Source organism: Elaeis guineensis, chromosome 12 (assembly GCF_000442705.2).
Source record: "Elaeis guineensis isolate ETL-2024a chromosome 12, EG11, whole genome shotgun sequence".
Taxonomy (NCBI): Eukaryota; Viridiplantae; Streptophyta; class Magnoliopsida; order Arecales; family Arecaceae; genus Elaeis; species Elaeis guineensis.
Window position 1 is genome coordinate 417,665 of NC_026004.2, and position 26,355 is coordinate 444,019.

General features: G+C 49.5%; 1 protein-coding gene across 1 annotated transcript; it reads left to right on the forward strand.

Annotated features, from left to right (window-relative positions):
- The first annotated feature begins 17,485 nt into the window (after positions 1-17,485).
- LOC105055662 (uncharacterized) lies at positions 17,486-21,636 on the forward strand. The gene is made up of 3 exons (XM_010937571.4): positions 17,486-18,091; positions 19,022-19,322; positions 20,342-21,636. Exons 2-3 carry the CDS (start codon positions 19,035-19,037, stop codon positions 21,203-21,205), a joined length of 1,152 nt encoding a protein of 383 aa, XP_010935873.2. The 5' UTR covers positions 17,486-18,091; positions 19,022-19,034; the 3' UTR covers positions 21,206-21,636.
- Positions 21,637-26,355: the final 4,719 nt, after the last annotated feature.

Genomic DNA, 26,355 nt, shown 5'->3' on the forward strand with positions numbered 1-26,355 from the left:
GTCATAATATGCTTCCAAATAGATTTTCATATATTACAATGGAGCTAGAATTTTTTTTTTATCCAAATTTAATTTTTTTATTTTAGAACTCTATATGTATGGCTCATACTTGATTTGGATATAAATTTTTTATATTAGGATTAGATTATACATGAATCCAACCCAATCCGAAAAATACATTAGATCAAAAATTTTAATCACTCATAGCATGATCTGACCTTTTATTGGACTCAGCCTAAAATCTTCTATTGCATTGGTCTAAGTTCAACATTATGACTTTAATAAAAAATTAGATTATATTAGGGTCACTCGTAACATGATCTATCCATACGCACCCCTAGTCATATGCATCAAGTAAAAAAATTATTGGGGCCAAATCTTAGAGATCAATTATATATAGAAATTAAATTGAACTACAGTCAAAATATGAAGTTATTGGTGAGTAAATATTCAAAGCAAAGAATTTTCCAGATAAAGAAATGTACTACCAATTACTAGCTACTTTAAATATTCTAAATATACGAAAACAAAGATTTTAGAAAAAAACATTGGTGTATATTTTTATTTTAGATTTTTTGAATGTATACTCTTCTAAATATGTAAATCTATATAAGTATCCTCACAAAGATGCTATCTGGATATATGTCTTTATAAAATATTTATTTTATGTGTATATCATTTTTTTCTTACTTTTCTGAATATATACCTATACTATCTAATGCCGTCAAATAACGAGCAATTTAAAATTAAAATGATTGAATTATACTTAAATGATAAATATGCAAAAGGCAAGACTTATAAGGGCGGGGGTGTGTAATTTCAAATATTTAGAAAGATATAAATTTAAAAAATATTAAAAAATAATTAAAACTTGCCATACGTTGATACTATTTTTTTTGATCATTCTCCTCACTCTCTCCAATTAGGAACGAATGAATTATCTTTGTTAGAATTCTTCTTTTTATACATCTATCTCGCAAGGATATTTCCATCATAAAATAACATACTATAGTAAAATATACTATACTATATTATAATATAATATATTACAATATAGTGTACTATAATATTATATAGCATAGCATAATAATAGTATAATAATATAATATAACATTATATAATATTATGCCTCTCATTATTAATACATATTATCACATAGTATATATTATTTTAGCGTAATATTATAGTAGTATTATAGTATGATATTATTTTCATATTAATATAATATAGTATAAAGTTTAGGGGTATTTTGGTCCTATAAATAGCTTTCCAATGAGTTTTTTTTTTTTGGTTAGAAATGAGGAGCAACGCTGACATTTATACTAGAGAATTACAAAGTAGCAACCCATTCAAAGGACAAATCAACCGAAAAAGAACATACAGAGCAACAAGAACAGGAACATAAAGAAACGAAAACAGAGAAAAAACGAAGCATATAGTAGAAGGAAGAAAGAAACCATCAGATTTAAAAATTTATTTCAGAATATATCAGAGCCTAAAAATAAGGAATTAAACACACCAGGCAACTCCCAAAAAGAAGTATAATTATTTTTAAAAGGCTGCAGCATGGAAGAGATAGGAGCAAAGCGATCAATAATACCTTAGGCCCTTGTTGGATATGAAGTTGTAGCAAAATCATCCTACAAAATGGCATAAAAGGTAGGATTGGAACGAAGGCTATCAGACATAGAATAGTCATCATGTAGCTTTATGCCTCTGAGTGCAAATTTTGCAATAGAATTAGCAGGACTATTTGCTTCCCTCGGTATATAAGTAGCACAGAAGGCAGAGTATGAAGCCCTCCAATCAAAGATATCATTCAATATAAGGTATTTTGGCCGAGCATCAGGCACCGAGATGAGCAAAGAAATGAGCTTCAAAGATTTACCTCTGTTGCGGCCAATCGCCTCGTCGCCCGATCGCCGGGAAGCGTGCACCTGCAAAAGGAAGTCCGCACTGACCGGAGGCGGCTCCGGCGGGGACCCTCCGACGGTCAAGTCAGAGAGGTGACTGGGCAACAGTGAAATGCAGACAGAGAGCTCTGAGAAGGAGAGAGGGAGAGGAAGAGAGAGGAGCGAGCCTGCGTATGTGGGAGAGACGGACGGATCGACCCCTTGCACTGTTGCCTTCCCCGGTATATATAGTGGAGCTAGGTATGGCGCCGTCATTAATGGCGCGGACAAGTGAGGAACTGTCAACTCACTGTAGGCTGTCAGAGCTGCCGTGAGGATGTCACATCGCCGCGGGGGCTTTCAAATCATCAGGGTTGACAATGCCTCTGGCAGGACAATGCCCCAAAATGGTCATGCCGCATGTCCGTGTCAGAGCTGACAACGTCTGGCGGCCGTACGGTGGTTGGTGGAGTCGGTCGACCCAAGGTCGGTGGCCAGCAGAGTGTCGTCGGACTCCTCCGTCGGTCGGCGAGCTTCATGTGGGTCGGCTACCGGACCTCTGGGTTCAATCGGTCGGGAATGGACCGTGGAATGGCCGCAGTTAGCCGCTGATGGCGTCCGTCGGCCTGTCGCCCGACCTACGATCGGCCAGTCAGAGTCGTCCGTTGGGCCGTTGGTTAGTCGGTCGGGCTGCCAGCCGGTCGGGCCCTCCGATAGTCGGTCGGTCGGTCGGTGGGTATCCCCCAACAGTTGCCCCCCTCCACTCCTAAGTCGGGTGGTGAGCTGGCGACTAGGAGTGGATTTGTCGTACGCGAGGATCCGACCGTACCGCCGGTTGATACGGTGTCCGGCGCCCTGTAAATGTCGAGAGGCTTGCTGGCGTCCGTCGCCTAGTCGGCGTCAGACGTCTAGTCCTATCAGCATCAATTGTCAAGTCGGCGCCGGACGTTCCGTCATGTCGGATGTCCCGCCGGTGTCAGCGATAAAACCGGCGCCAGATGTCATGTCCCATCGAGAAGTGGAACCATCATTCCCGCCGCCCCTTCGGGAACACCAAACGTCGCGTCCCATCGCGCCAAGTGGCGTGCGGCCATTGGTCTGCGTTCGGCGGAGCGGATGGAGGCGACGTGGCGCGATCTGAAGGGTGGTGCGTCGAACCGTCGGACCGTCGAGCGGCCCTGATGATGCCACGCGGCGAAATCTGGGGAGCCTTCGTCGGTCGTGCCTGCATCTCGACCGTTGGGGGGGGGCACTATATATACAAAGTCACCCCCCACACGATTTTTACCGTTCTCATTTTCACCGTCGAGACTCTGCCGCTTGAGCCTCCGCTCCAGGTACTTCTCCGCTCCGCCCTCCATTGGCGATTTTTCCCTTCCAAGGGCTAGAGTAACTTTCCTCCTCCTTTCTCCTCTCCTCGCCATTTCCTTGAACTCATGGCCAGGACGTCCCCACGAGGTAGTCGGTCGGGTGAACCGACCGAGGATACTCGGTCCTCCCCGGAGGTGGAGGCTTCTTCACTTTCGGGGCCGAACGTCGATCGGCTCCGGGAGCAGTACTGCATCCCGGAGCAGTTTCGGCTGTTCGCCCCTGGCGCCGATGGTCGGGTCAATAGCCCGCCCGAGGGCCAGGTGGCGTTCTATCTGGAGGATCTCCGGGCCGGCCTTAGATTCCCGGTTCCGGAGTTCGTCCGGAACATTCTGGACTATTACGGGCTGTGCCCGACACAACTTGCGCCGAACTCGGTTCGGCTGATAGTCAGCTTTGCCCTCTTGTGTCGGCTTTTGCCGACCGAACCTCGGATCTCTCTCTTCCGAGTTTTCTTTGTCCTCCGACCCCACCCTAAAGCCCGAGGGTGGTGGTACTTCATTCCTCGGAAAGGGCTCTCTTTTATTACTGGTCTTCCGACATCCATTCACGGATGGAAGAACCAGTTCTTCTTTGTGTCATCCTCGGCTCCATGGGGGTTTGCCGCCCGTTGGGGGAATCCCCGTACCGATCCGAACGAGAACAGTCGGGTGGAGGCCGACGATCGGGAGGACTTCCATCGGCTAAAGGACATCTCGATGCCGAAGCAGAGCGAGCTCGTCACCGAGCAGGCCTTGTACGACGCCGGCCTTAGCCCGGTCCCCCGTTTAGGTCGGTTTGCATTCTCCCGACATCTTCATTTTCTTCACTGCCTTCCTCTTTAACTCTGACCTTTAATCATCCTTTTCAGATATGCCACCGAGGACGCGACTGTCGGCAGCCGACATACGGCATCATGCCGTAAAGAAGAGGCCGGCAGCCGGTGCCGGGCCGTCGCAGCCTCCCAAGAGGCCCCGCGTGGTTCCGCCGAGCGAACCAGCCGGATCGGAGGCGGAGCCGGTGATCGCACTGTCGGCGCCGACAGTGCTTGAAAACGTCCCGCCCGAGGGACCGTCAGTCGGTGGAGCCACTTCGCCCGACCATCGAGCGGCTGATCCTGTCGGGGGCACGCCGACCGACCGACAGATTCCGGAGGTTCGGGAGGAGTTCCGCGAACCTGAGCAGCCGACGCATGCCACCGCCGTGCCGTCCGCCGAGACTCGGTCGGGTTCGAGCTTGCCGTCGATCTCCGACGTCAGGGCCTGGACGGCCAGCCGAGGTAAGGCCCCAATGGCGTCGGGTGACGAAGGTCGGTCGGCGGGCGGGTCGGCCGATTTTTCGCTTCCCGAGGGTGCGTCGGGCCTGGCCAACCACGACTTGGCCAGGAGACTATGCCAAGGACTGCTCCTTCCTGCCGACATCGGAGCGATGAAGAACCAGCGTGTCTCCGACATGCTGTCGTCCTTCTATCCGATGCTGATTCGGGTAAAGTCCCTTTCCTTCTGTTTTTAATCGTAGCCTTGCAAGCTCGGCTTACTAACAGTCGGTTCTTCTTTTTGGTGCAGCTGGTCTTCAACATATCCGAGCTAGAAGCCGGATATCGGAAGTTCGGGGACATGCGCGCGGCCTGGAGAGACAAGGTCGCGAGCCTCGAAGCCGAGAAGGCCGTCCTCGTCGACCAATTTCAACAGTCGGTCGACCGGGAGAACCGACTCGAGGGGGAGGTCTCCCGATTCTCGGAGGAAGTCTCCGGACTCAAGGAGGCCAAGGCGTCACTGGAGTCGGAGCTCAAGTCGGCAAAGGATGACGCTGCCAAGAAGTCCCGAACCATCCGTCGGCTCCGACATGAGCGAGACAGTGTCGGCAAAGAGCTGGAGGCCGAGCGCGAGCAACTCCGAGCAAGCCTCGGGAACCTCGCCAAGGCCGAAGAAGGCCTTTTCGCCGCGCAGGCCGACGCAGACGTCGCCAAAGCCGAGGCAGAGTCGGCAAAGGAGGCTTTGGGTCGGGCGATCGAGGTCTTCCGGGACTCGGAGGAGTACCGCGAAGAGCTCTTGGAGAGCGGCTACCTTTCGTACCAAGTTGGGTACGAGGATGCCCGGGAAGCCGTTCGGAGCTTGTACCCCGAACTCGACCTCAGCGGCGTGGTTCTGCCAGGGTCGGAGGCCCCAGCTGCGGAGGAGGCGGCCGGACCAGCTTCGGACGGTCTCTCCAACAGGGCGGAAGCCGAAGACGTCGCAGAGCCAGTTGCCGAAGATCGGTCGGCCCCGACGGATGAAGTCGGAGCAGAACCGCCGACCAACTCGCATCGTCGTCCTGTTGAGGACGTTGACTCCGACGATTAGTCGGTTTTGTTTTGTCTTATGCTCTGCTTCGACCTATAATCGGGCTTCGACCTTATCTTTGTAGATAAAATTTCTTTAAGTATTGAATGAAACTTCCCTTTACTTCCTCCCCTTGTTTGTAATGCCAACATGTCTGCAATGTCGAACGTTAGTCGCTGACTTAGTCAAGTCACTAACTCGCATAAGTCGGTAGGACTTCAGCAACTTGTTCAGCCCCGAGAGTAAAATGTGTCCTGACTTTAGGTCGGGTTCCGACAGTCGAAGTCGTCGTCCGGCGCAGTGTCGGGGAAACGATAGTAAGTCGGGTTCCCATACCCCTGCGTCGGGTTCGATGTTTTTCGACGTCCGGTGGTAAGCCGAATGTCGTTCAGCCGGCCGTTGGTCGGTCGGCAAGTCGTAGATGCGACAAAGGTCGCGTCGTGTGATAGACGGTGGTAAGCCGAACATCCCTCGACCGGCCGTAGCTCGGTCGGAAGTCGCGACAATAGTCGCGTGGGTTTTTTGCCTTTCTTCGGTTGGGGCCCGATCGGCCTGTCGGCCGACGGATTCTGCCCGAAAATTCGACCGTAGAGGGAGCATGAACTCCCGTTCATAAGAGTCCGTCGGCCCTTTGTGAAGGTCCGACAAGTCGTCGAAGGAGTATTGACTCCCGTCGTTGTAGATGCATCGGTCCGTGTAAGGGGCCGATGTGTCGTCGGTGCCAGATCCGCGTCGGTGCGTCGGGGCTGAGCGCCGATCGGTAGTGGAAGAGTTAGATCTCCAATTTTTCAAACTGAACATGTATTCCGACAATTGAATTACAGAATTCACTGGCAATACAGCTTCAAGTTGTCGGCGTTCCAAGTCCGAGGAATGGTTTTTCCCTCAAGGGTTTCCAGCCGATAGGCTCTCGGCCCGAAGGTGTCAGCAACCTTGTAGGGTCCTTCCCAGTTGGGAGCCAACTTCCCCTGGTCCAAGGGCTTCGACACCTCCGCCTTCCTCAAGACTAGGTCGCCAGGCCTGAAGAGCTTTGGTCTGACCTTGGCGTTGTAGTACCGGGCGACCCTCTGTCGGTATGAGGCCATTCGGATTTGAGCCTCATTTTGCAGTTCGGGGAGAAGGTCTAGGTCGGCCCTCCGGCTTTCGGAGTTGTCCAGCTCGTGGTACTGCTCGACCCTTGAAGACGGCAGGCCAATCTCGAGCGGGATCACAGCTTCTGTCCCGTAGGCCAAACTAAACGGCGACTCCCCGGTCGGGACACGGGGGGGCGTTCGGTAAGCCCATAGGACGGAGCCCAGCTCATCGACCCAGAGACCTTTGGCTTCGTTCAGTCGGGTCTTGAGTCCATGGAGCAAGGTTCGGTTCGTCACCTCAACCTCACCGTTGGACTGTGGGTGCCCGACTGAAGTTAGTCGATGACGGGTGTGGAACCTGGCGCAGAAGTCTTTGAAGCCTTGGTTGTCGAATTGCCGTCCATTGTCGGTGATGATGGTGTGCGGCAATCCGAACCTGAAGATGATGGACTTTTGGACGAAGTCCTCCATCTTTCGCTCGGTGATCTGCGCCAAGGGCTCGGCCTCGACCCACTTCGTGAAGTAGTCGATGGCGACAACGATGAACTTCCTTTGGCCCGACGCCGGTGGGAAGGGGCCGAGAATATCGACTCCCCACTGAGCGAAGGGCCACGGAGCGACAATGGGAGCGATTTGGCTGGCCGGTTGGTGCTGAATATTGGCATACTTCTGGCATGGCTCGCACCTTCGGACCAACTCTGCCGCATCCTTTCTCATGGTCGGCCAGTAGTAGCCCTGTCGTAAGACCTTGAAGGCTAAGGACTTGCCCCCCAAGTGATTCCCACAAATTCCTTCGTGAACCTCTCGGAGGGCGTAGTCAGCGTCGGTCGGTCCCAAGCACCTGAGCAGAGGGAGGGAGAACGACCTCTTGTAGAGTCGGCCGTCCATGATCACATATTGCGACGCCGACCATCGGAGTCGCTTGGCCTCCGCGGGATCTTCGGGACTGGTCCCGTCGGACAGGTACTGGATGATCGGGTCCATCCAACTTGATTCAGACGTTAGCTGCTGTACTTCTTCGACCCGATCGATGCTCGGCTGTTGGAGGTTTTCGACAAACGTCCGACCCAAAGAATCATAGGCCGACGTTGCCAATCTGGAGAGAGCGTCGGCACGGGCGTTCTCCGTCTTGGGGATGTGGGAGATCTCGAAATGCCCGAAGCGGGCCACGAGATCCTTTACCTTCTGAAGATACTTGATCATGGTCGGATCTCGCGCCTTGAAGTCGCCCTTGACCTGCCCCACGATCAGCTGAGAGTCGGAGAATGCCCGGAGGCTGTCGACGCCCAGTTCCTTCGCCATCCTCAAGCCCGCGAGGAGTGCCTCGTATTCGGCTTGATTGTTGGAGGCCTTGAAGTCGAACCGGAGGGCGTATTCGGTGACTACCCCATCCGAATTCGTGAGCAGGAGCCCGGCCCCGCTTCCCTGAGCGTTGGAGGCTCCGTCGATGTGAAGTACCCAGGTGGGGATCGGGTCTGGCTCAGAGACCGAATCTCGTCCCGGGCCTTCAGCTCCCGACCTTCGGTCGGTCGTCGGGCATTCAGCGATGAAGTCGGCCAAGACCTGAGCCTTCAAGGCAGGCCTCGGTCGGTACTGAATGTCGAACTCGCTAAGCTTCATTGCCCACTTAGCGAGTCGTCCGGATGTGTCGGGTCGGCGCAGTATGGCCCTCAGGGGCTGGTTGGTGAGTACCACGATGGCGTGGGCCTGGAAGTATGGTCGGAGCCGCTGCGCGGAGACGGTCAGGGCGAAAACCATCTTTTCCGTCTCCAAGTATCTGGCTTCGGCGCCGTGGAGCATTTTGCTGGTGTAGTAGATGGGCTGATGGGTTCGGCACTCGTTTTCCCGAACGAGCACCGAACTGATCGCCTCAGAAGATGTGGCCAAGTAGAGATACAAGGTCTCCCCGACCTGTGGCTTTACGAGCAGCGGCGGGGAAGTCAGGTACTTTTTCAGGTCTTCAAAGGCCTGTTCGCATTCATCCGACCAAGAGAAACCGTTCGCCTGGCGCAGGGTCTTGAAGAACGGGAGGCACCTTTCAGCTGATCGGGAAATGAATCGGCTAAGAGCGACGATTCTTCCGTTCAGTTGTTGGACCTCCTTCTTGGTGTTCGGATGACGCATGTCGAGGATCGCCTTTATCTTCTCAGGGTTGGCCTCGATCCCTCTCTGAGAAACGAGGAATCCGAGGAACTTCCCCGAGGTCACCCCGAAGGCGCATTTGGTCGGGTTAAGCTTCATTCGGTGTCGTCGAAGGGTGCGGAAGGTCTCCTCGAGATCCTGAACATGGTCCGGGATCTGCGTGCTCTTTACCAGCATGTCGTCCACGTACACCTCCATGTTACGCCCGATCTGGTCTTTGAAGACCTTATTGACGAGTCGCTGGTAGGTGGCGCCGGCATTCTTCAATCCAAAGGGCATCACCCGATAACAGTAGAGGCCCTTGGGGGTCACGAACGCGGTGTGCTCCTCGTCTTCAGGCGCCATCCGGATCTGATTGTACCCGGCGAAGGCGTCCATGAAGCTGAGCAGTCGAAATCCGGACGTCGCATCCACCAGCTGGTCGATCTTCGGGAGTGGAAAGCTATCCTTCGGGCATGCTCGGTTCAGGTCGGTATAGTCGATGCAGATCCTCCATTTTCCGTTGGCTTTCTTGACCATGACGACATTGGCGAGCCAATCGGGATACGTGGATTCCCGAATGAAGCCTGCTTCGAGCAGCTTGTCTACTTCTTCGTCAATGGCCTTCTGCCTTTCTGGGGCGAAGGACCTTTTCTTCTGCCTCACCGGCTTCATTGTCGGGTCGATGTTGAGTCGGTGAGTAATTGTTTCTGGAGGGATGCCCGACATATCTGCTGCCGACCATGCGAATATGTCGGCGTTGGCCGTCAGCAACTCCGCCAGTCGGTGTCGTTCGGTGTCGGGCAATTGAGACCCGACCCAAACTTTTCTGTCGGGATTTTCTCCTACCGGGATCGCCTCGAGCTGCTCGGCCGGCGAACCCCGCTCTCCCTCCTCCCGTTGATCCAGTTTTTCGATTGTCAGGGGATCCTTTGTCTCGTCGCTTTGGGCGGAGATTTGGAAGCATCGTCGGGCGAGCTGTTGATCTCCGTGCATCTCCCCGACTCCATTTTTGGTCGGGAATCGAACAAGGAGATGGTACGTCGAGACGATCGCCCTGAGGGCGTTCAGTCCGGGTCGCCCGAGTATGGCATTGTAGGCCGAAGGAACTTGGACGACCGCGAAAATGAGGGAGACTGTGCTTTGCCGTGGTTCGGTACCGACCGTCACGGGCAGGGTGATTTCTCCTTCTGTCGTGACGGTGTCTCCGGCAAAGCCGATCAAGGGCGTGGAGACCCCACTAAGTCGATCAGTCGGTAGTCGCATTCGGGAGAAGGTCGAGTAAAACAAAACATTTGTCGAACTTCCATTATCAACAAAAATTCGTTTTACATCGTAATTGGATATTGTCGCCGACACAACAACAGCGTCGTCGTGGGGAGTCTGGATGCCCCGAACGTCGTCGGTCGGGTCGGCGGACCCTTTCGAAATTTGCCGAGATACCCCCGGCGGATGAGATTTTTGATCTCATCCTTCAACTGGATGCATCGCTCGGTGTCGTGGCCGTGGCTCCGATGGAACCGACAGTACTTCCGATGGTCGAGGCCCTTTGCCTTCAGAGGCGGAGGCCGTCGCAGGTATTCTTCCCCTTCGATCTCCATCAAGATCTGCGCACGGGGAGCGGAGAGAGGAGTGTAGGAGTCATACCTGGGATGCACCGACCTCGGAGTCTGTCGGCGGGGTGATTTTTGGATCTGTCGGGGTGGAGAAAGCCGACTATCGGCCGGGGGCCTGCTTGGTTCGGCGGGCTCCCGACCTTTTCTTCGCTTCTCCTTCGGACCCCTGGGCTCGACCAAGCGTCGGTCGGACGCTCCTTCGTCCGCGCGCATATACTTGTATGCGCGCTCCAGTAGCTCGGCGTATGTTCGGGGGAGGGTCTTGTCCAGAGAATAAGTAAATCGGGACGACCTCAGGCCCCGCTTCATGGCTGAAACCGCCATGTCTTCGTTGAGGTCCCAGACCTCGAGCGTGGCCGCGTTGAATCGCGCCACGAAGTGTCGAAGCGTCTCGTTTTCCCCCTGCTTGAGGGAGAAAAGGCTATCCGACGTTCGCGGCGGCTTTCGGCTGGTGCTGAAATGGGCCACGAACGAGTGCTCGAGCTGCGCGAAGGAATGGATACTGCCCGATCGAAGACCGGAGTACCAAGCCCTGGCAGCCTTGCGAAGTGTAGCGGGGAAGCCGATGCAAAAAAGAGCGTCGGTTGCCCCTTGAATCGTCATGAGAGCTTTATAGCTCTCGAGGTGGTCGACTGGGTCGGTGGAGCCGTCGTATGGCTCCACGTTCGGCATTTTGAACCGACTGGGAATCGGCTCATCGAGGACCAGTCGAGAGAGAGGCTGGGCGGTCTGGAAGTCGACGTCGTTCGAAGACTTCTGGCCGTCCATCTGCAGTTGGGCGAGCCGGCGGTCGATCTCCTCGAACCGTCGCTCGTAGTCGTCCGCTCGTCGATGCTGGGAGACCCCAGGAGTGGAGCCTCCGGAGGATTCTGAAAGAGAGGCCGACGGTGTGCGCGGCCGCTTTTCCTTCCTCGCCCGTTCCAACGGGGAAGGAGAGGGCCGCTGAGACCGTCGGTCGTCGCGCCGTGGTCGCCCCTCCTCCTCTCCGTGGGAGCGCTGTTGAGAGCGCTCGCATGGAGGCGACAGGGGTCGGCACGGCCGTCGGCGGCTGCTCCTGGAAGGCATAGGTCGGGCCGCCGGTTGTTGCTGGAGGCTTTTGACTGCGTCGGTCAGTACGGTCATCTGCCGTACGATGGCCGCAATCTGGGCCTCCGTGGTCACTGCAGGGTGCGGAGAGCTAGGCTCCGCCGCCGGTGGTGGTGGAGAGGCCTCTTCCCGGCGGGAAGAGCGCCTTGCCGACCCAGTGACTCTCGATCGTTGAGCTCTTGTCTTTGTCATGCTGTCCCCTTCCTGGCGCGCCAATCTGTTGCGGCCAATCGCCTCGTCGCCCGATCGCCGGGAAGCGTGCACCTGCAAAAGGAAGTCCGCACTGACCGGAGGCGGCTCCGGCGGGGACCCTCCGACGGTCAAGTCAGAGAGGTGACTGGGCAACAGTAAAATGCAGACAGAGAGCTCTGAGAAGGAGAGAGGGAGAGGAAGAGAGAGGAGCGAGCCTGCGTATGTGGGAGAGACGGGCGGATCGACCCCTTGCACTGTTGCCTTCCCCGGTATATATAGTGGAGCTAGGTATGGCGCCGTCATTAATGGCGCGGACAAGTGAGGAACTGTCAACTCACTGTAGGCTGTCAGAGCTGCCGTGAGGATGTCACATCGCCGCGGGGGCTTTCAAATCATCAGGGTTGACAATGCCTCTGGCAGGACAATGCCCCAAAATGGTCATGCCGCATGTCCGTGTCAGAGCTGACAACGTCTGGCGGCCGTACGGTGGTTGGTGGAGTCGGCCGACCCAAGGTCGGTGGCCAGCAGAGTGTCGTCGGACTCCTCCGTCGGTCGGCGAGCTTCATGTGGGTCGGCTACCGGACCTCTGGGTTCAGTCGGTCGGGAATGGACCGTGGAATGGCCGCAGTTAGCCGCTGATGGCGTCCGTCGGCCTGTCGCCCGACCTACGATCGGCCAGTCAGAGTCGTCCGTTGGGCCGTTGGTTAGTCGGTCGGGCTGCCAGCCGGTCGGGCCCTCCGATAGTCGGTCGGTCGGTCGGTGGATATCCCCCAACAACCTCTCAATCGAATTTGAGTAGCATGCAAATACAGAAAGACAATCTTCATTCCTAACCATGTAGCAACTAACTCACCGTAAAGAACAGATGAGATTGATAAAATTTTGGTACCCAAGGAATAGATAGGACCATTAGTATCTTGAATAATAAAAGTAGAAGACACAGTGCGATCAGCAACAGCAGTATCATAATTCACCTTTAAAAATCCAGATGAAAAGGGTAACCAACGACAAAGATCTACATAATTGCTGCCAGAAGAAGACAGCTCAAAGCTACTCCAGTGCCTCAATTGATCCATATGATTAAGTTGAATAGTTGCTGAAGTTGAGAGAATAAAATAAAAAAAAAAAAAATATTATGAACAATCCAGATTGGGGAGCAGTCAGTTTGAGCAAAAGCTTTCCAGTGAGTTTAAGATGGTGCTTTTATGGAGAAGTTTTAAATTGGGGTTTTTGGGAGGTAGAATTTTTTCAGCTTTTGAAAGCATCCAAAAGTTGTTCCATACTTTTTTACCAAACATTTGTATGCAGGCTGGAAGTACTCTTTGGATTCCAGAAAATATGTTGGCCCTTTGAAAAGCCAATCTCGAATGGGATTTGACTCTCCCATTCTGTCTCCTTTTTTGAAAAATAAATTCTTTTATTTTTCTGAAAATAAGGAGGAAGAGGATTCTTCCCCTAGTAGATACAAATATCTGCTGATAGGGCTTCAGCAGGGAGGGAGAGAGAGCAAGCCAATATGTAATTGAGATGGACAACACATGAGAGAGCGATCAATCACGTGCCGGAACCACGTTGCGGCCCTGGAATCCAACTGGCACGATCGTGGATCGCAAAAACGGACGCATTATCGCATGGGCCCTCCAAGGAAAGGAATTTGCCCACCCCTTTCATGCATGCACGTTGTACCTTTTTTTTTTTTTTTTTTTTTTTTAAATTTCGGGTCCGTCTTTCGCTCCGGATTCCTCCCATGTGCCCCCGAGACTCATGTGCACCGTCCATCCGGTGCACACAGGTTCGGGTATATAATCTCGGCCACTAAACGGCGTCGATCCTCCTGGACCCCGGCGGTGCACATGGTGTGAGGGCTGTCGCCGAGCGGCTGTGACGTGACTCCACAACTCACTCTCGGAGAAAGACGGGAATGCCCTCAGATGATATTTTCTAGCGGGACAAAAAGGTCACACAGTCGGTCATCCATCCTGACTCTGAGAATGCGGATGAGAAGGTGAGAGCAACGAGCGAAAATGAGCTTGCAACCACATGGTGCTGAGCAGTTGGCATTCAGCTCGACTACTTTAATAAACCATAACCATTCCTTGTGCTGCTAATACAAACAGCATCATGATCTTTTTTTTCTTTTTTTTTTTTTCAAAATAAAAATAAAAAAAGAAAAATAGAGAAGTCATCATGATTGTTCTATTCCAGAAGATCTAACTATGAGAATTTAATACCCGAGCCAAGCAAGTGTATTTTTGAATGGTGCGGTCGCCGAGACTGTGGAGTTACTAAATCAAGTCCTGCTCGCATTTAAAAAAAAAAGCATGATGCTGAAGGTTTGTCTAACAGTTTGCAGTTGAGCAGTCCCATGTTCCCGTCTCTTTCGTGGAACCTCCGGGTGGTTACATGTGTCGCAACTCCTCCGCTTCCGGCTAGCCTAGACTGATTGATCATTAAACCCAAGGAAGAACCACAATGCGAGCTGATTTAGATTCAAAAATACCTTAGTAAGAACTGGCCCGATCCAAGGCTGCAACGTCTAATTGAGCTAGCGACAGATCATGGACCATTCGATCAATTTCCGGAGCAAATAAATAGCCTCGCAGCACATGTGGCATGCAATTACATGCGAAGACATGGATGTTGACTCCATTAATTGTAAGGGACACACTAGGCGTGAATTTGAATCCACCATGCACTCTGTCGGTGCTCTCATATGGGCCTTTTTTTTTTTTTTTCTTCTTCTTTTCTTTTGTTTTGTGTGCGTGCGTGCGTGTGTTGTAAGATGGCGTGTCCCCTTGTTAGCATGATATTCGATAGCTGGGCCTGCTCTCTGGATTTTAAAATCTTCAAATACTCATTCCCACTATAATTTTATATATATATATATATATATATATATATATATATATATATATATATATATATATATATATATATATATATATATTGTTTTTGGTAGTACACAATTTTAAATTTTTAAAACCAGTCGGTGGCAGGTGTGTGTGGACAATACATTCAACTTCGACCAATCCTTCTTCTCCAGGCTCCTATTTATGAGTTTCTGGTTGCTCGTCGCCACCAACGTGGGCCCTCTCTGTCTGACGCTATGCGATGGCCGATGGAACAGCTTCAGTTCAGCATAAGAATGCCCCAGGCCCCCAGGAGCTTCCTTTTGGCTAATTCAATTCCTCCAATCACTTGTCCAGGTAAAAGAGGGACGAATGAGCCCGATCGGGCTACTTCTCTCTCGCACTTTATATATTCTCCGTTTGGAGGTGTCTTGCCGAATCATGCGGACTATAGTTTGCTCATTCCTGGGAGGAACAATTATTTTCTTTTCCTGGGAAAGAGAGAAAAAGAGGAGACGAGGGAGTAGAATGGAAGGGATTGATGCATGGAGTACAACGCAAGTTATTAGTTAAAGAAAGTGGGAGCGGGGGAGAGGAGCCATCATTTCGAGGAGCACAAACACCATCGGTTGTGCGGTCACTTTACCATTTAATTTATTATTATCATTATTATTATTATTATTTCCTTTCTTCATTATTAATTTGTTTCTCTTTTCCAATTCACCATGTCGTTGCCTTTCGAAGTCTCCGGATTTCGTAAAAGAGCCGCGGGGGATGGTATTGGCTGGTGGTTTGGTAATGTGCTGCGGGTGGAGAAAAAAAGATTTAAGAAATTAAGCACCCATTCACACAGCGGTCATAAATAAATTGAATAATCTCCCCAAGTGGAGAGTCGTTGATGTGGCACTTCCACCAGTCACCGAAACGGGCCGCGCAATGCTGCAAATCTAAGCATATGCTGCCTCGTAGCCTTATTAATGCTCTGTCGCCCTGTCACATGGAAGAAGGAGAAACTGAAATTTATCTTCCGCCCGTGCATCGCACATGGTGATTCGGTGGCGAAGCATGCGGTAGATCAAGATCGAAACTCACAGATCCATTTGAACTTTTGTCCTGTTACGATGAAATTTACTTTAATAAATTATCGATCTGCATACCCTTTTTTTTTTTTTTTTTTTGGTTTTTTGCCCCCACCAATCACCACTTTATCAAATTAACCGGTGTCCACCACTTTTTTTCGCATACAATACGTGATGGGTGTCTGGAGACTTATTTAGGGTTACTCAAATACGAAAACTATTTCATGGCATGCATTTTTTTTCTTTTATTTTATGAAAAAAAGTAATCAAAATTTAGTACCAACATACACATCTCACTTTAACTATTGCAAAGGTGGCAGTTGGGGTGATCATGATTTCAATTTAGACAATAATACCTTAAAGAATAATAGATAATTGGTAAATGTGAAAAATATATATTCGGGTTCAAAACTCTTATGCACTGGTTAAAGAATTATGTGCAATACATTCACTGTCGTTGAACAAATTATACTTAATATTCTACTCCTATTGTTAGAAAATGAGTAAATAACAATTATTTCAACCCCTTATTCCACTCCAAATCCTTAAAGCCAATATCACTTGCTATCTTTCCATTAATCCCGCGCTGGATCCACATAGTCATATATAATTATTTATTTATTGTCTACACAATGTATCCATTTGAAAAAAATCTGACAGATGGTTCTATTTTGTAAGACAAAATCACATTAACCATCTCAAATTTTAAAATAAAAAATTAATTATTATAATATTTTTTATTTTTGAAAACTGTTCTTATGGTCTAAAATTCAGGAAGCTAATACTACAGCAGACTGGATGTCAGCTTTTATTTTGTTCTGACCACTCTGATGATTGAATTTGAAGATAGAATAGAAATTATCTACTGAATTTATGAAATTTTTTGCATCTTAATCTTTTTAGATTATTTCTATATCAGATTGATGTGATCGTTTGTTTGTATAAAAAAAAAAATTTATTGATCATTTATGATGATATTTTTTTTTATTCCTCTATTGCACGATGATAATGAATTTCATTCTTTTATTGATATAGGTATTGAAAAGTAACCTTGTGCCCATCGATTTACCAAGCCATGGCCCATGGAAGTCAGAGGAATAGAATCACGGAAGTTACGGTGACCAAGCGAGTCAAGTGAGATCAGAACATACAGCTTGGGCACAGGGTTATAAAGAACGGTCGTCCTGACCCTAACGAGCTAAAAACGACTCGCAGGATCTCTTAACCCGTGTCTCAATTGGCTCACCCACATCGGCTGGCATCATGTTTCCGCATCGCATCGCAGAGATGACCGACAACCCGCTGGTGAACCGACAGTCTTAGCCGTAAATACGATAACCATAGGAAAAGAAAAAGAAAAGCTGCGATCGTGCGTCCTTTTTTTTTCACCATTCCTTTCTGACACTCGTAAGCTATGGTGCCCAAGCATGCTTCCCAACGAACAAGCCATCGCATAGAGCGTGAGGCGATGGGGAAGTTCGAAGGGTGGGGGCAAGTTTTGGTCCCAAGTTGGGGCCTCCAAATTTATTCATTTAAAAAATAGATTTTTTTTTTTATCTTTTAATTATCGTACTCTCTCACTGCAGGAGAAATCATGAGGCGGAGAGCCAAAAGAAATAGAAAAAAGAAAATTTGAAGGAGATAAAAATCAAAATCCGGGGAAACGGTGGAGCCTGTGGTGTTGTTTGTGTGGGCCCTACACCCGAGAGGAAGACTTCAACTTCACGACAGTGGGGATTCGATGACAGCTAGCAATGAGAGAGGCAGGCTTACCTACCGTAGCGGTAGTAATACCAGCTGGGATTTTGACGAGATGGGAAGAAGACGCGGAGCTGTACTAGTAGTGGGAGCTCCCCAAACTTCAACTTCGCCTCCTCACGTTCGCTTCTCGAGCTCTTTTTTAAGGCCTTTCCCCATTTGCCCCCCGCCCACACTGTCATTCTCCCCAACCCATTTCCCCTTCACTGGCTCCCTCACCACCCCACTCCTTTCCTATCTTTTTATTTACTTCCCACCCCTTCACTTTCTTTCTCCGTCTCCATATTCTGCTAGCTCCGGTTTCTGGCTGCCTCCACTTGGGCTCGCCCTCCACAATGGAATTGTAGACAGCACACAAGGAATTGCCTTCTTTTCTCGTTAATTTGTCTCCGGTGCTGTTGCTGCTGTTGTTCAATTATGGACCGCCAGGCCGCGGAATCCAGAAAGTGAAGACCATCAGTCCATCTTCCAGGCTTCCCCCATCCCATCTCTCCTTCGTTCAATTTCGCTTCAGTTGCTTCGAATTCTAGCATTCTCGCGCGGTGATTTGGCTCCCATCCTTAGTCCTCAGGAGTTGATCCAAAGGCCTCCCTGTTTCTCCTCTGTCTTATGCAATTAGGTGTTAGTGGTGGAGTTGGTTTTTCTTTTCTACTCTTATTATCATTGATGTTGGCTCGAGTCTCCTGGCCTGCTTTGAATTGAAGCTGCTGCTCTCGAATCAAGGTCGAGCGTACTCGATTCGAACCGGAAGTAAAAGGTATCCACCATTTCTCTGTTTGTTTCTTATCCAATTCTTCAATTCTTCACGACAAAATCGCCTTCAACTTCTTGAATTTTTGTTTCAAAAGCTTGATCCTTTTTCTTTTTTCTTTTTTTTAATAGAATTTTTCCGAGTCTCGCATTTTTGAATTTGGGAAGATGCCTTGCATTTCACATGCTCAATTCTATATGAAAGGATTTTTTTTTTTTTTTTTTTTTGGGCCCAATTCTTTTTATTTATTTTTGCTTTTTTTAAAAAAATTAATACGAAAAGAAGGGAGGAATAGACTCTCATGAAACCGATCGGTTGTTTCGTTTGACTTCCCACACTTTTCGGGCAGAGCAGACGGCAACTGAAGGAGGGGAGATCTCCTCTTCTTCCTCCCTAGGCTCTCGCTGGCCCTACACGCTGCATCACCGCTCACCAGATGGTGATCGTCGCAGGCTAGACACTGATGATTTAATTAGTACTTCCAAGTTTTACTCAAGAGGGAAAAAAAAGAGGAAAAAGTCCAGTTATGTTAGGGTAAATCAATCCTTTCAAAATTGATCTCCTGAGATTTAAAGCCGCTGTAATTATTGATGACGCGTTCCAAGCGATAGTTGTCCACCGCGTACGACCCGCGCGAGGTTAATTAATTTTTAAGCTGCGGGAAAAGCTGAGCATATCTCCGCTGTAAAAATCGCTTATTTTGCCGAAAACGGAGTCCTTAGCTGCTGTGGCTCTGCGATTCGCCGTGCTACGTGCACGAAAAATGTTAATGAAACAACTCAAAATCTCGGGAAGTATACGCCAGAATTTCTTTCCATACATACTCATACGCATCTCTGTAATGTTGGTGTATATATGGATAGGTAGATGTTTGGCGCAAAACATGATTTACTGCTTGATTCATTTTCTCTTCTTCTTGTGTGATTTATTTTCAAGGTTGGTGGGTGGAATGGCGACGGCGATGAAGAAGTACGTGGATGACGCGATGGCCGAGCCGTTGGACGTGATGTGCGGTGGTCTCTTCGATCACATCGACGACTTGCTGGACTTCCCCAACGATGATGACGTGCTCGGGATGGTGGACCCCCACGGTGGGCCCGCCCCCGCTCCGTCTTTCGCCCCGCTGCTCCCTCCCTTTGAGGCCGATGGCCTGCTGGGCGGCGGCGGAGGGCACTACAGCAATGGCTCTGCTGGTGTCGCCGGTAGCGGCGACCGGGAGGTGGGAGAGCTCGGTCCGGTAAGTTTCGTGGTCTTTTAGCTTTTTCGCTCGATTACTTTACTATTTCATCCTCATCATAATTAATTAATTAATTAATTAATTAATTAATTTAAATCATAAAAGGTAGATAGATAGAGGAGATTATTAGCAGTCCTCCCGGGCCCCAACGGTCCCACTCATCCTGCCTCCACCCACCATCTACCGTGCAGGCTTTGTGCGGTTCGCGGAGGGCTCGCACATTTGGTGTGACCATCTTGATATATAATAGAAATATCTAAAGTACCCGTTCAATGCAGCACCCAGACCGACACCCCTCGCACTCTGGCTGGTGTGTTCCCATGGGCCGGACGGTGGGAACTCGAATGTTCAAGTAGGTGTGTTAGATGTCTTCCATCGATATATACTTTTATGATGGAAAATTGACGTCACAAACAGTACCTTCTTTCTAGAGAAGGGTGGGTTGTAGACGTAGGTACGATGCTTTCGAGTGTGGAACCCGCATCTTCTTTCTACCTATGCTGCGTCGCACCGACACTCAAGCTCCTACTTGACCATTTATCAAAAAAAAAAAAAATCTGACTTGACCATTGCTGTTCCTTTTATATCTTAGACTTGCATATGGTAATAATTCATTAATTTACCCTACACACACTCTCGAATGTCCAAACATAAATAACTTGCTTGCGGGTTAAAGACATGGTAAGACATAAACAAAAATCAACAAAAGAAAAATATATATCTTTTTTTCTTTAGGCTGTCTGTACCATCTCTTTTTTAATTTATTTAATTTTAGCCATAATTAATATAATATTTTTAAGAAGAAGTTATTGTATAGGACGCTTTATATAAATCGCTTACGTAGCGGCAATGATTGTTGTTTTTAGCAATAAATTTTTACTAGATACGAATATATACTTATAAGGTTGGGACAAAGTTAACTCTCAGATTCAATTTAATAACTCAGTTTGTGTTCTTACGTGCTGGTTTTCACCCCTCTTTCTTCTCTTCGTTACAAATCATGTTTTGTTGACATGCAGTGCGACAACCTAGACATCACCCAACTGGAGTGGGTGTCCAATTTCTTCGACGACAATGATTCCTTCACTCTCGACCTTCCCCAATGCACGGCTGCCCCCACCGCTCCCACCTTGGGCGCCAACAACAGCAAGGAGGACTCACTCTTTCGCACCTCCAGCCCTGTTTCCGTCTTAGAGCGCAACAGCCTGAGCAGTGGCGGCAGCGGCGGAGGTGGCTCCTCCTCATCCTCCTCCTTATCGTTCTCCTCATCTTCCTCCTCCTGCTCCGGCACCGGTGGAGGAAGCAGCGGCGCACGGGCGCTCGAAGCGCCTCCCATCAGCCATCCGGAGCCCGCCCTGGTGGTCCCCGCCCGTGCTCGCAGCAAGCGCCCCCGTCCCGCCGCCTTCTCCGCCCGCCCCCACGTCACCATCCCCTTCCTCCCCCCTTCCTCCGGCTCCTCTTCCGATCCCGAGAGCCTCGGCGAGTCCAATCCCGTTCCTGCTCCGATGAAGAAGAAGAAAAAGAAGAAGAGTTTCGCTGCTATTGCAGCCGGAGGAGACGAGGCGGGTTCGCAACCGCCGCCGGTGAGGAAGTGCATGCATTGCGAGATCCAGAAGACCCCGCAGTGGAGGGCGGGGCCGATGGGGCCCAAGACCCTCTGCAATGCCTGCGGGGTCCGCTACAAGTCGGGAAGGCTCTTCCCCGAATACCGCCCGGCCGCCAGCCCTACCTTCGTCCCCTCCCTCCACTCCAATTCTCACAAAAAGGTGGTCGAGTTGCGGATCAAATCCAGCCAGAGTACTGCTGCCGCTGGGATGCTGTCGCCCGAGTCTGCCGCCAGGGACAGCTGCGATCTCCTTGCTTACATTCGGATGAGGGGGTGAGAGAGAGAGAGAGGTGGGGGCGGGGGGCCGCGAAGGGGTGGGGAAGGAGGATGAGCCACATTAACTGTGGTTTGTGCGAATTTCCTCTCTTTATTTTATTTTTTTGAATTTCTTTCTTTTCCTTTTAGTTCCAGAGTCGGCTTGGTTCATTAGTTTTTTCTTTTTAAATATATATTTTTTATTTTTGTACAGAGGAGGGAGATGAAGGAAGGGAGAGATAAGAGGAGTGATAGGCGACCCACCATGATTAGGTAGCTGAGACACGAAGCAGAGGGAAGAGATGATTTTAGATTGAGCCATAGTTTAGAAGGAAGTAGGGGAAAATGAGTCCTAGAACGGGGTCTAGTTTGGTAATGGAGCTTGGTGTATTGAATTCTTTTTGCAGTCGATTGATTACTAGGAACACTATAAATGGTTTGATTATACGTCCATTTAATTTGTTTTTTTTTTTTTTTCCCTCTCTTTCTCATTAATCAGCAATACTGCTGCCTGGTGCCCTTGATCTATATAATTAACTAGCTCTCAGCGGCGATGTGCACGTGTGTGTGCGCCTTTTTTTTTTTTATTAAAAAAAAGGCGGGATCCAGCGGTTTACATGATGGCATGATGGGACGACTTCAAAAACAAACAGGTTGCGAAGGAAGTTTTCGTGTCGCTAAACTGTGTGACGTTGCTTTATTAATCTCTCTGCTGGTATTTTGGTTTTATGATTGGGAAAAAATATTTATTGTAATGATGATATCATATTAAATATATAATAAATTAATAAAAATTTTTATATTTTTATCAATTATTATGTATCGTATTGATTTTCATAAATAATATCTTATATTATTTTATTATTTTTTTAATTTTTTATTAATTTGTTACAACGGTGATATGGTATCACCGTTGCAACGTATATTTTCTCCATGATTGGAAAGATAAAAGACAGAGACAATGTATGAACCTTTCGGCGATCAGATTACCTAATAACTTGGATGCGTTGGTGTGTTATTTTGTAAAACAACAATGTTGTTTCCAAGGGGGATAAATTACCGCGAGAACTGAGCCTTCGGTTTTGGAATTTAACGTGCTAAATCTACAAGCCCGTGAAAGCTAAAATTACTGGCATGTGCCATGTGCCGCTGCAGTACGTGTCACCTAATTTGACGTGTTCAAACCACCTAAATGAATGCTGTTCTTGAGGATATGAGATGAGGCGTCGTTCTCGTTCTCCTACGTGCACGGGTTGCACAGAATTCAGTGGTCCTTGTTCAAGGCCCGTCCTAGATCCTGGATTCTTTATTTTCTAAATATTTATCTTGTTAATAAAATGGCGATGAGCAAACCCTTAGAAAAATGAACAATAACTGCCTGAAAGTAAGTGTAGACAAATTCAGCTCGGTCACACCTTCCTCGTGGGTTCTTTTCTACAGCGCTGCGTTTCTTTTTCCTGGCTTCAGATGTCCATGCCCAAATTTCTTCCTGTTCAAATGTAAAATTTGCATGCGTTTTTCAGGAATCTAAAATACTAATCTTTGGATTGCTGGCTTGCTAGATTGAACGCATCGATTCTCGATCCATTAGAAGACGTGATTCAGTCTTGTCTCGAAAAGAGGACTTGCACAAATTTCTACTGGAGCAAGGATAACCCAACAAACCACGTAAAAAGACCATTAATAATTCATTATCATGGGCAAGCGAAACAAACAAATAAGAGATAATTTGAGTGTGAGAGAAAGGGAATCTTCAAGATAGAAGAAGAAGAATCGGGATACAAGAGGTTCATAGAAATTTTATTTTATGAAAACTAGCTCTTTGCAGAAAATCTGTTTACATCTTCGATTGCCGCTTCTCTCCCTTCTAAACTCAATAACTATAAAAAAATGAATTATAATTAAACAACTGCCCACTGACTTTTAAAGGCTATGCTCCCGAATAACCCGTTAATATTCAATTAGTTCCTACAATCGCTTCACCACTCGCATGCTTACTTTCAATCTCCAGTTTGTCCCCATAAATGTTAATCGATCTTAGGATGAATGCATGTTACCATGGCCAGATTGATCTATGCCAACATGAATTCCTTAATTATGACTTCATGGTAAAGTTTCAGCCACTTATTTGTCGCCTGGCTATGTATATAAATTTTAGGTAAACGTATGCCCCGTTTTAGGAGAATTTAAATTGGTTAAATACCTGAAAAACCTAGGAACTTATGCCGAGAAAATCGATAGCTGCTTAATGACTGTATTATTAACCCCAATCCATTGACATAAAGCTTCTAGCTATTGCGGGATGGAAACATCTTTCAAAAGGGCTTTAATTTTGTTTTCATTTTACTTCCTCCTCTTTCTTCTCTGGTTTTGGATTCCTCATTCTTTCCCTCCATTTGTTTGTCAAATGTTTGAGAACATGGCTCCAAGGTACTTTGAACCATGCCATCTAGATATCACTAGAGAAGTCGCCTATACCTATAAGAATTGATGGCGAGTTCAGGGATTGCATCGGCCTACATCTACAATACCTTCTCAAGCTTCAAATACATATCAATTTTATGAAGAAGGAAAAAAAAATTCCATCGAGCAAAAATATTTTCAATGGAACTTAAGGGTTAGCTAAATTTTCTAGCAATTTGGATGTCATGGTTACTGTTGGGTATAAAATACCCTCCGTCGAAATTCATAGCAGGATTGACCCTCCCAAGACTCCTCCGACTTTCGACCGCAGACGATATCTCTCCGGACTTCTCCAACAGCCGGATTCCCACAGTGCTGACTGAATTTTTCCGACGGACGAACTCCCACTACACCACCCGAGCTCCTTCAACATGAGTTCCCCCAGTTATCTATTAAACCGCCCTAAGCGCTCACCAAGCTCCGCCGCCAGCTGACTTTCTACGACTATCAGCTGCTCCCCGAATCCCTTCCAGACTTCTTCCAGCCAAAGTCAACTCCAATCCGAACTACCCCGGACTCCGCCAACGGCTGAACTTCTCCAACGGTAGATTCCTACAACTACCAGATTTAAGCCCGAACTCCTACAGGAGCCAGATCTCGTCCCCGACCTCGACTGCGGAAAGGCTTCGCCCGGACTCCTACGGGAGCCGGGCTCCGCCCTCGACCCCGATTGCTGGTAAACTTCGTCCGGACTCCTAAGGGAGCCGGACTTCATCCCTGACTTTGATTGCAGGTAGACTCAGCCCGGACCCTACGGGAGTCGGATCTCATCCCCGACCTCGACTGCGGAAAGGCTTCGCCCGGACTCCTACGGGAACCGAGCTCCGTCCTCGACCCCGATTGCTGGTAAACTTTGTCCGGACTCCTAAGGGAGCCGGACTTCATCCCTGACTTTGATTGCAGGTTGACTCAGTCCGAACTCCTACGGGAGCCGGATCTCGTCCCCGACCTTGACTGCGGAAAGACCTCACCTAGACTCCTACGGGAGCCAGGCTCAGCCCTCGACCCCGATTGCTGGTAAACTTCGTCCGAACTCCTAAGGGAGCCGGACTTCATCCCTGACTTTGATTGCAGGTAGACTCAGCCCGGACTCCTACGGGAGCCGGATATCGTCCCCGACCTCGACTGCAGAAAGGCTTCGCCCGGACTCCTACGGGAACCGGGTTCCGTCCTCGACCCCGATTGCTGGTAAACTTCGTCCGAACTCCTAAGGGAGCCGGACTTCATCCCTGACTTTGATTGCAGGTTGACTCAGCCCGAACTCCTACGGAAGCCAGATCTCATCCCCGACCTCGACTGCGGAAAGGCTTCGCCCGGACTCCTACGGGAGCCGGGCTCCGCCCTCGACCCCGATTGCTGGTAAACTTCGTCCGGACTCCTAAGGGAGCCGGACTTCATCCCTGACTTTGATTGCAGGTAGACTCAGTCCAGACTCCTACGGGAGTCGGATCTCATCCTCGATCTCGATGCGGAAAGGCTTCGCCCGGACTCCTACGGGAATCGGGCTCCATCCTCGACCCTGATTGCTGGTAAACTTCGTCCGGACTCCTAAGGGAGCCGGACTTCATCCCTGACTTTGATTGCAGGTTGACTCAGCCCGAACTCCTACGGGAGCCGGATCTCGTCCCCGACCTTGACTGCAGAAAGGCTTCGTCCGGACTCCTACGGGAGCCGAGCTCTGTCCTCGACCCCGATTGCTGGTAAACTTCGTCCGGACTCCTAAGGGAGCCGGACTTCATCCCTGACTTTGATAGCAAGTAGACTCAGCCCGGACTCCTACGGGAGTCAGATCTCGTCCCCGATCTCGACTGCGGAAAGGCTTCGCCCGGACTCCTACGGGAGACGGGCTCCGCCCTCGACCCCGATTGCTGGTAAACTTCGTCCGGACTCCTAAGGGAGCCGGACTTCATCCTTGACTTTGATTGCAGGTAGACTCAGCCCGGACTCCTACGGGAGCCGGATCTCGTCCCCACCTCGACTGCGGAAAGGCTTCGCCCGGACTCCTACGGGAACCGGGCTCCGTCCTCGACCCCGATTGCTGGCAAATTTCGTCCGGACTCCTAAGGGAGCCAGACTTCACCCCTGACTTTGATTGTAGGTAGACTTCGCCCGAGCTCCTACGGGAGCCAGACCTCGTCTCCAGCTCTAGCTGCGGGAAGATTCCGTCCGGACTCCTGTGGGAGCTGGACCTCGTCTCCGACTTCAACTGAAGGAAGACTCCATCCGGACTCCTGCGAGGGCCGGACTCCAAACACCTCTCGGACGGGTGGCTAGCCACCTCTCTCCACCAAACACCCCAGCCGAACTCCGACCGATAGGCTCGAACCCCCTGGCAGGCCACAGCAACAGGCACGACTTTGCTCCACCTCCTGCGACGGATTTCACGTGGCTCCATCACTCCCTGGTAGGCCATAATAATGGCCATGATCCTGCTCCACTTCCTGCGACGGATACCGTGCGGTTCTTCCATTCTCTGGCAAGTCACGACAACGGACGCCGCTCCGCTCCCCGTGGCAGACTCCACGTGGCACGCCCCAGTGATAGCCACAGGTCCACTCCACTACTCTCTGCAACAAACTCCTCCTGACTCTAGGCGGCCCACTGCCAGACGGTTACGGACATCGCTATCAGTTTGTTGCCCCCTCCGCCTATAAAAGGGGGACCCCATATACGTTATTCTCTAAGCTCTCATTTTTACCTAGAAACTCT

Excerpts from the sequence above, each read along its gene's own strand:
- LOC105055662 (XM_010937571.4), top strand. The coding sequence starts at position 19,035 with ATGGCGACGGCGATGAAGAAGTACGTGGATGACGCGATGGCCGAGCCG. Across the intron at positions 19,323-20,341 it reads AGGTGGGAGAGCTCGGTCCG|TGCGACAACCTAGACATCAC; the intron begins GTAAGTTTCGTG and ends GTTGACATGCAG.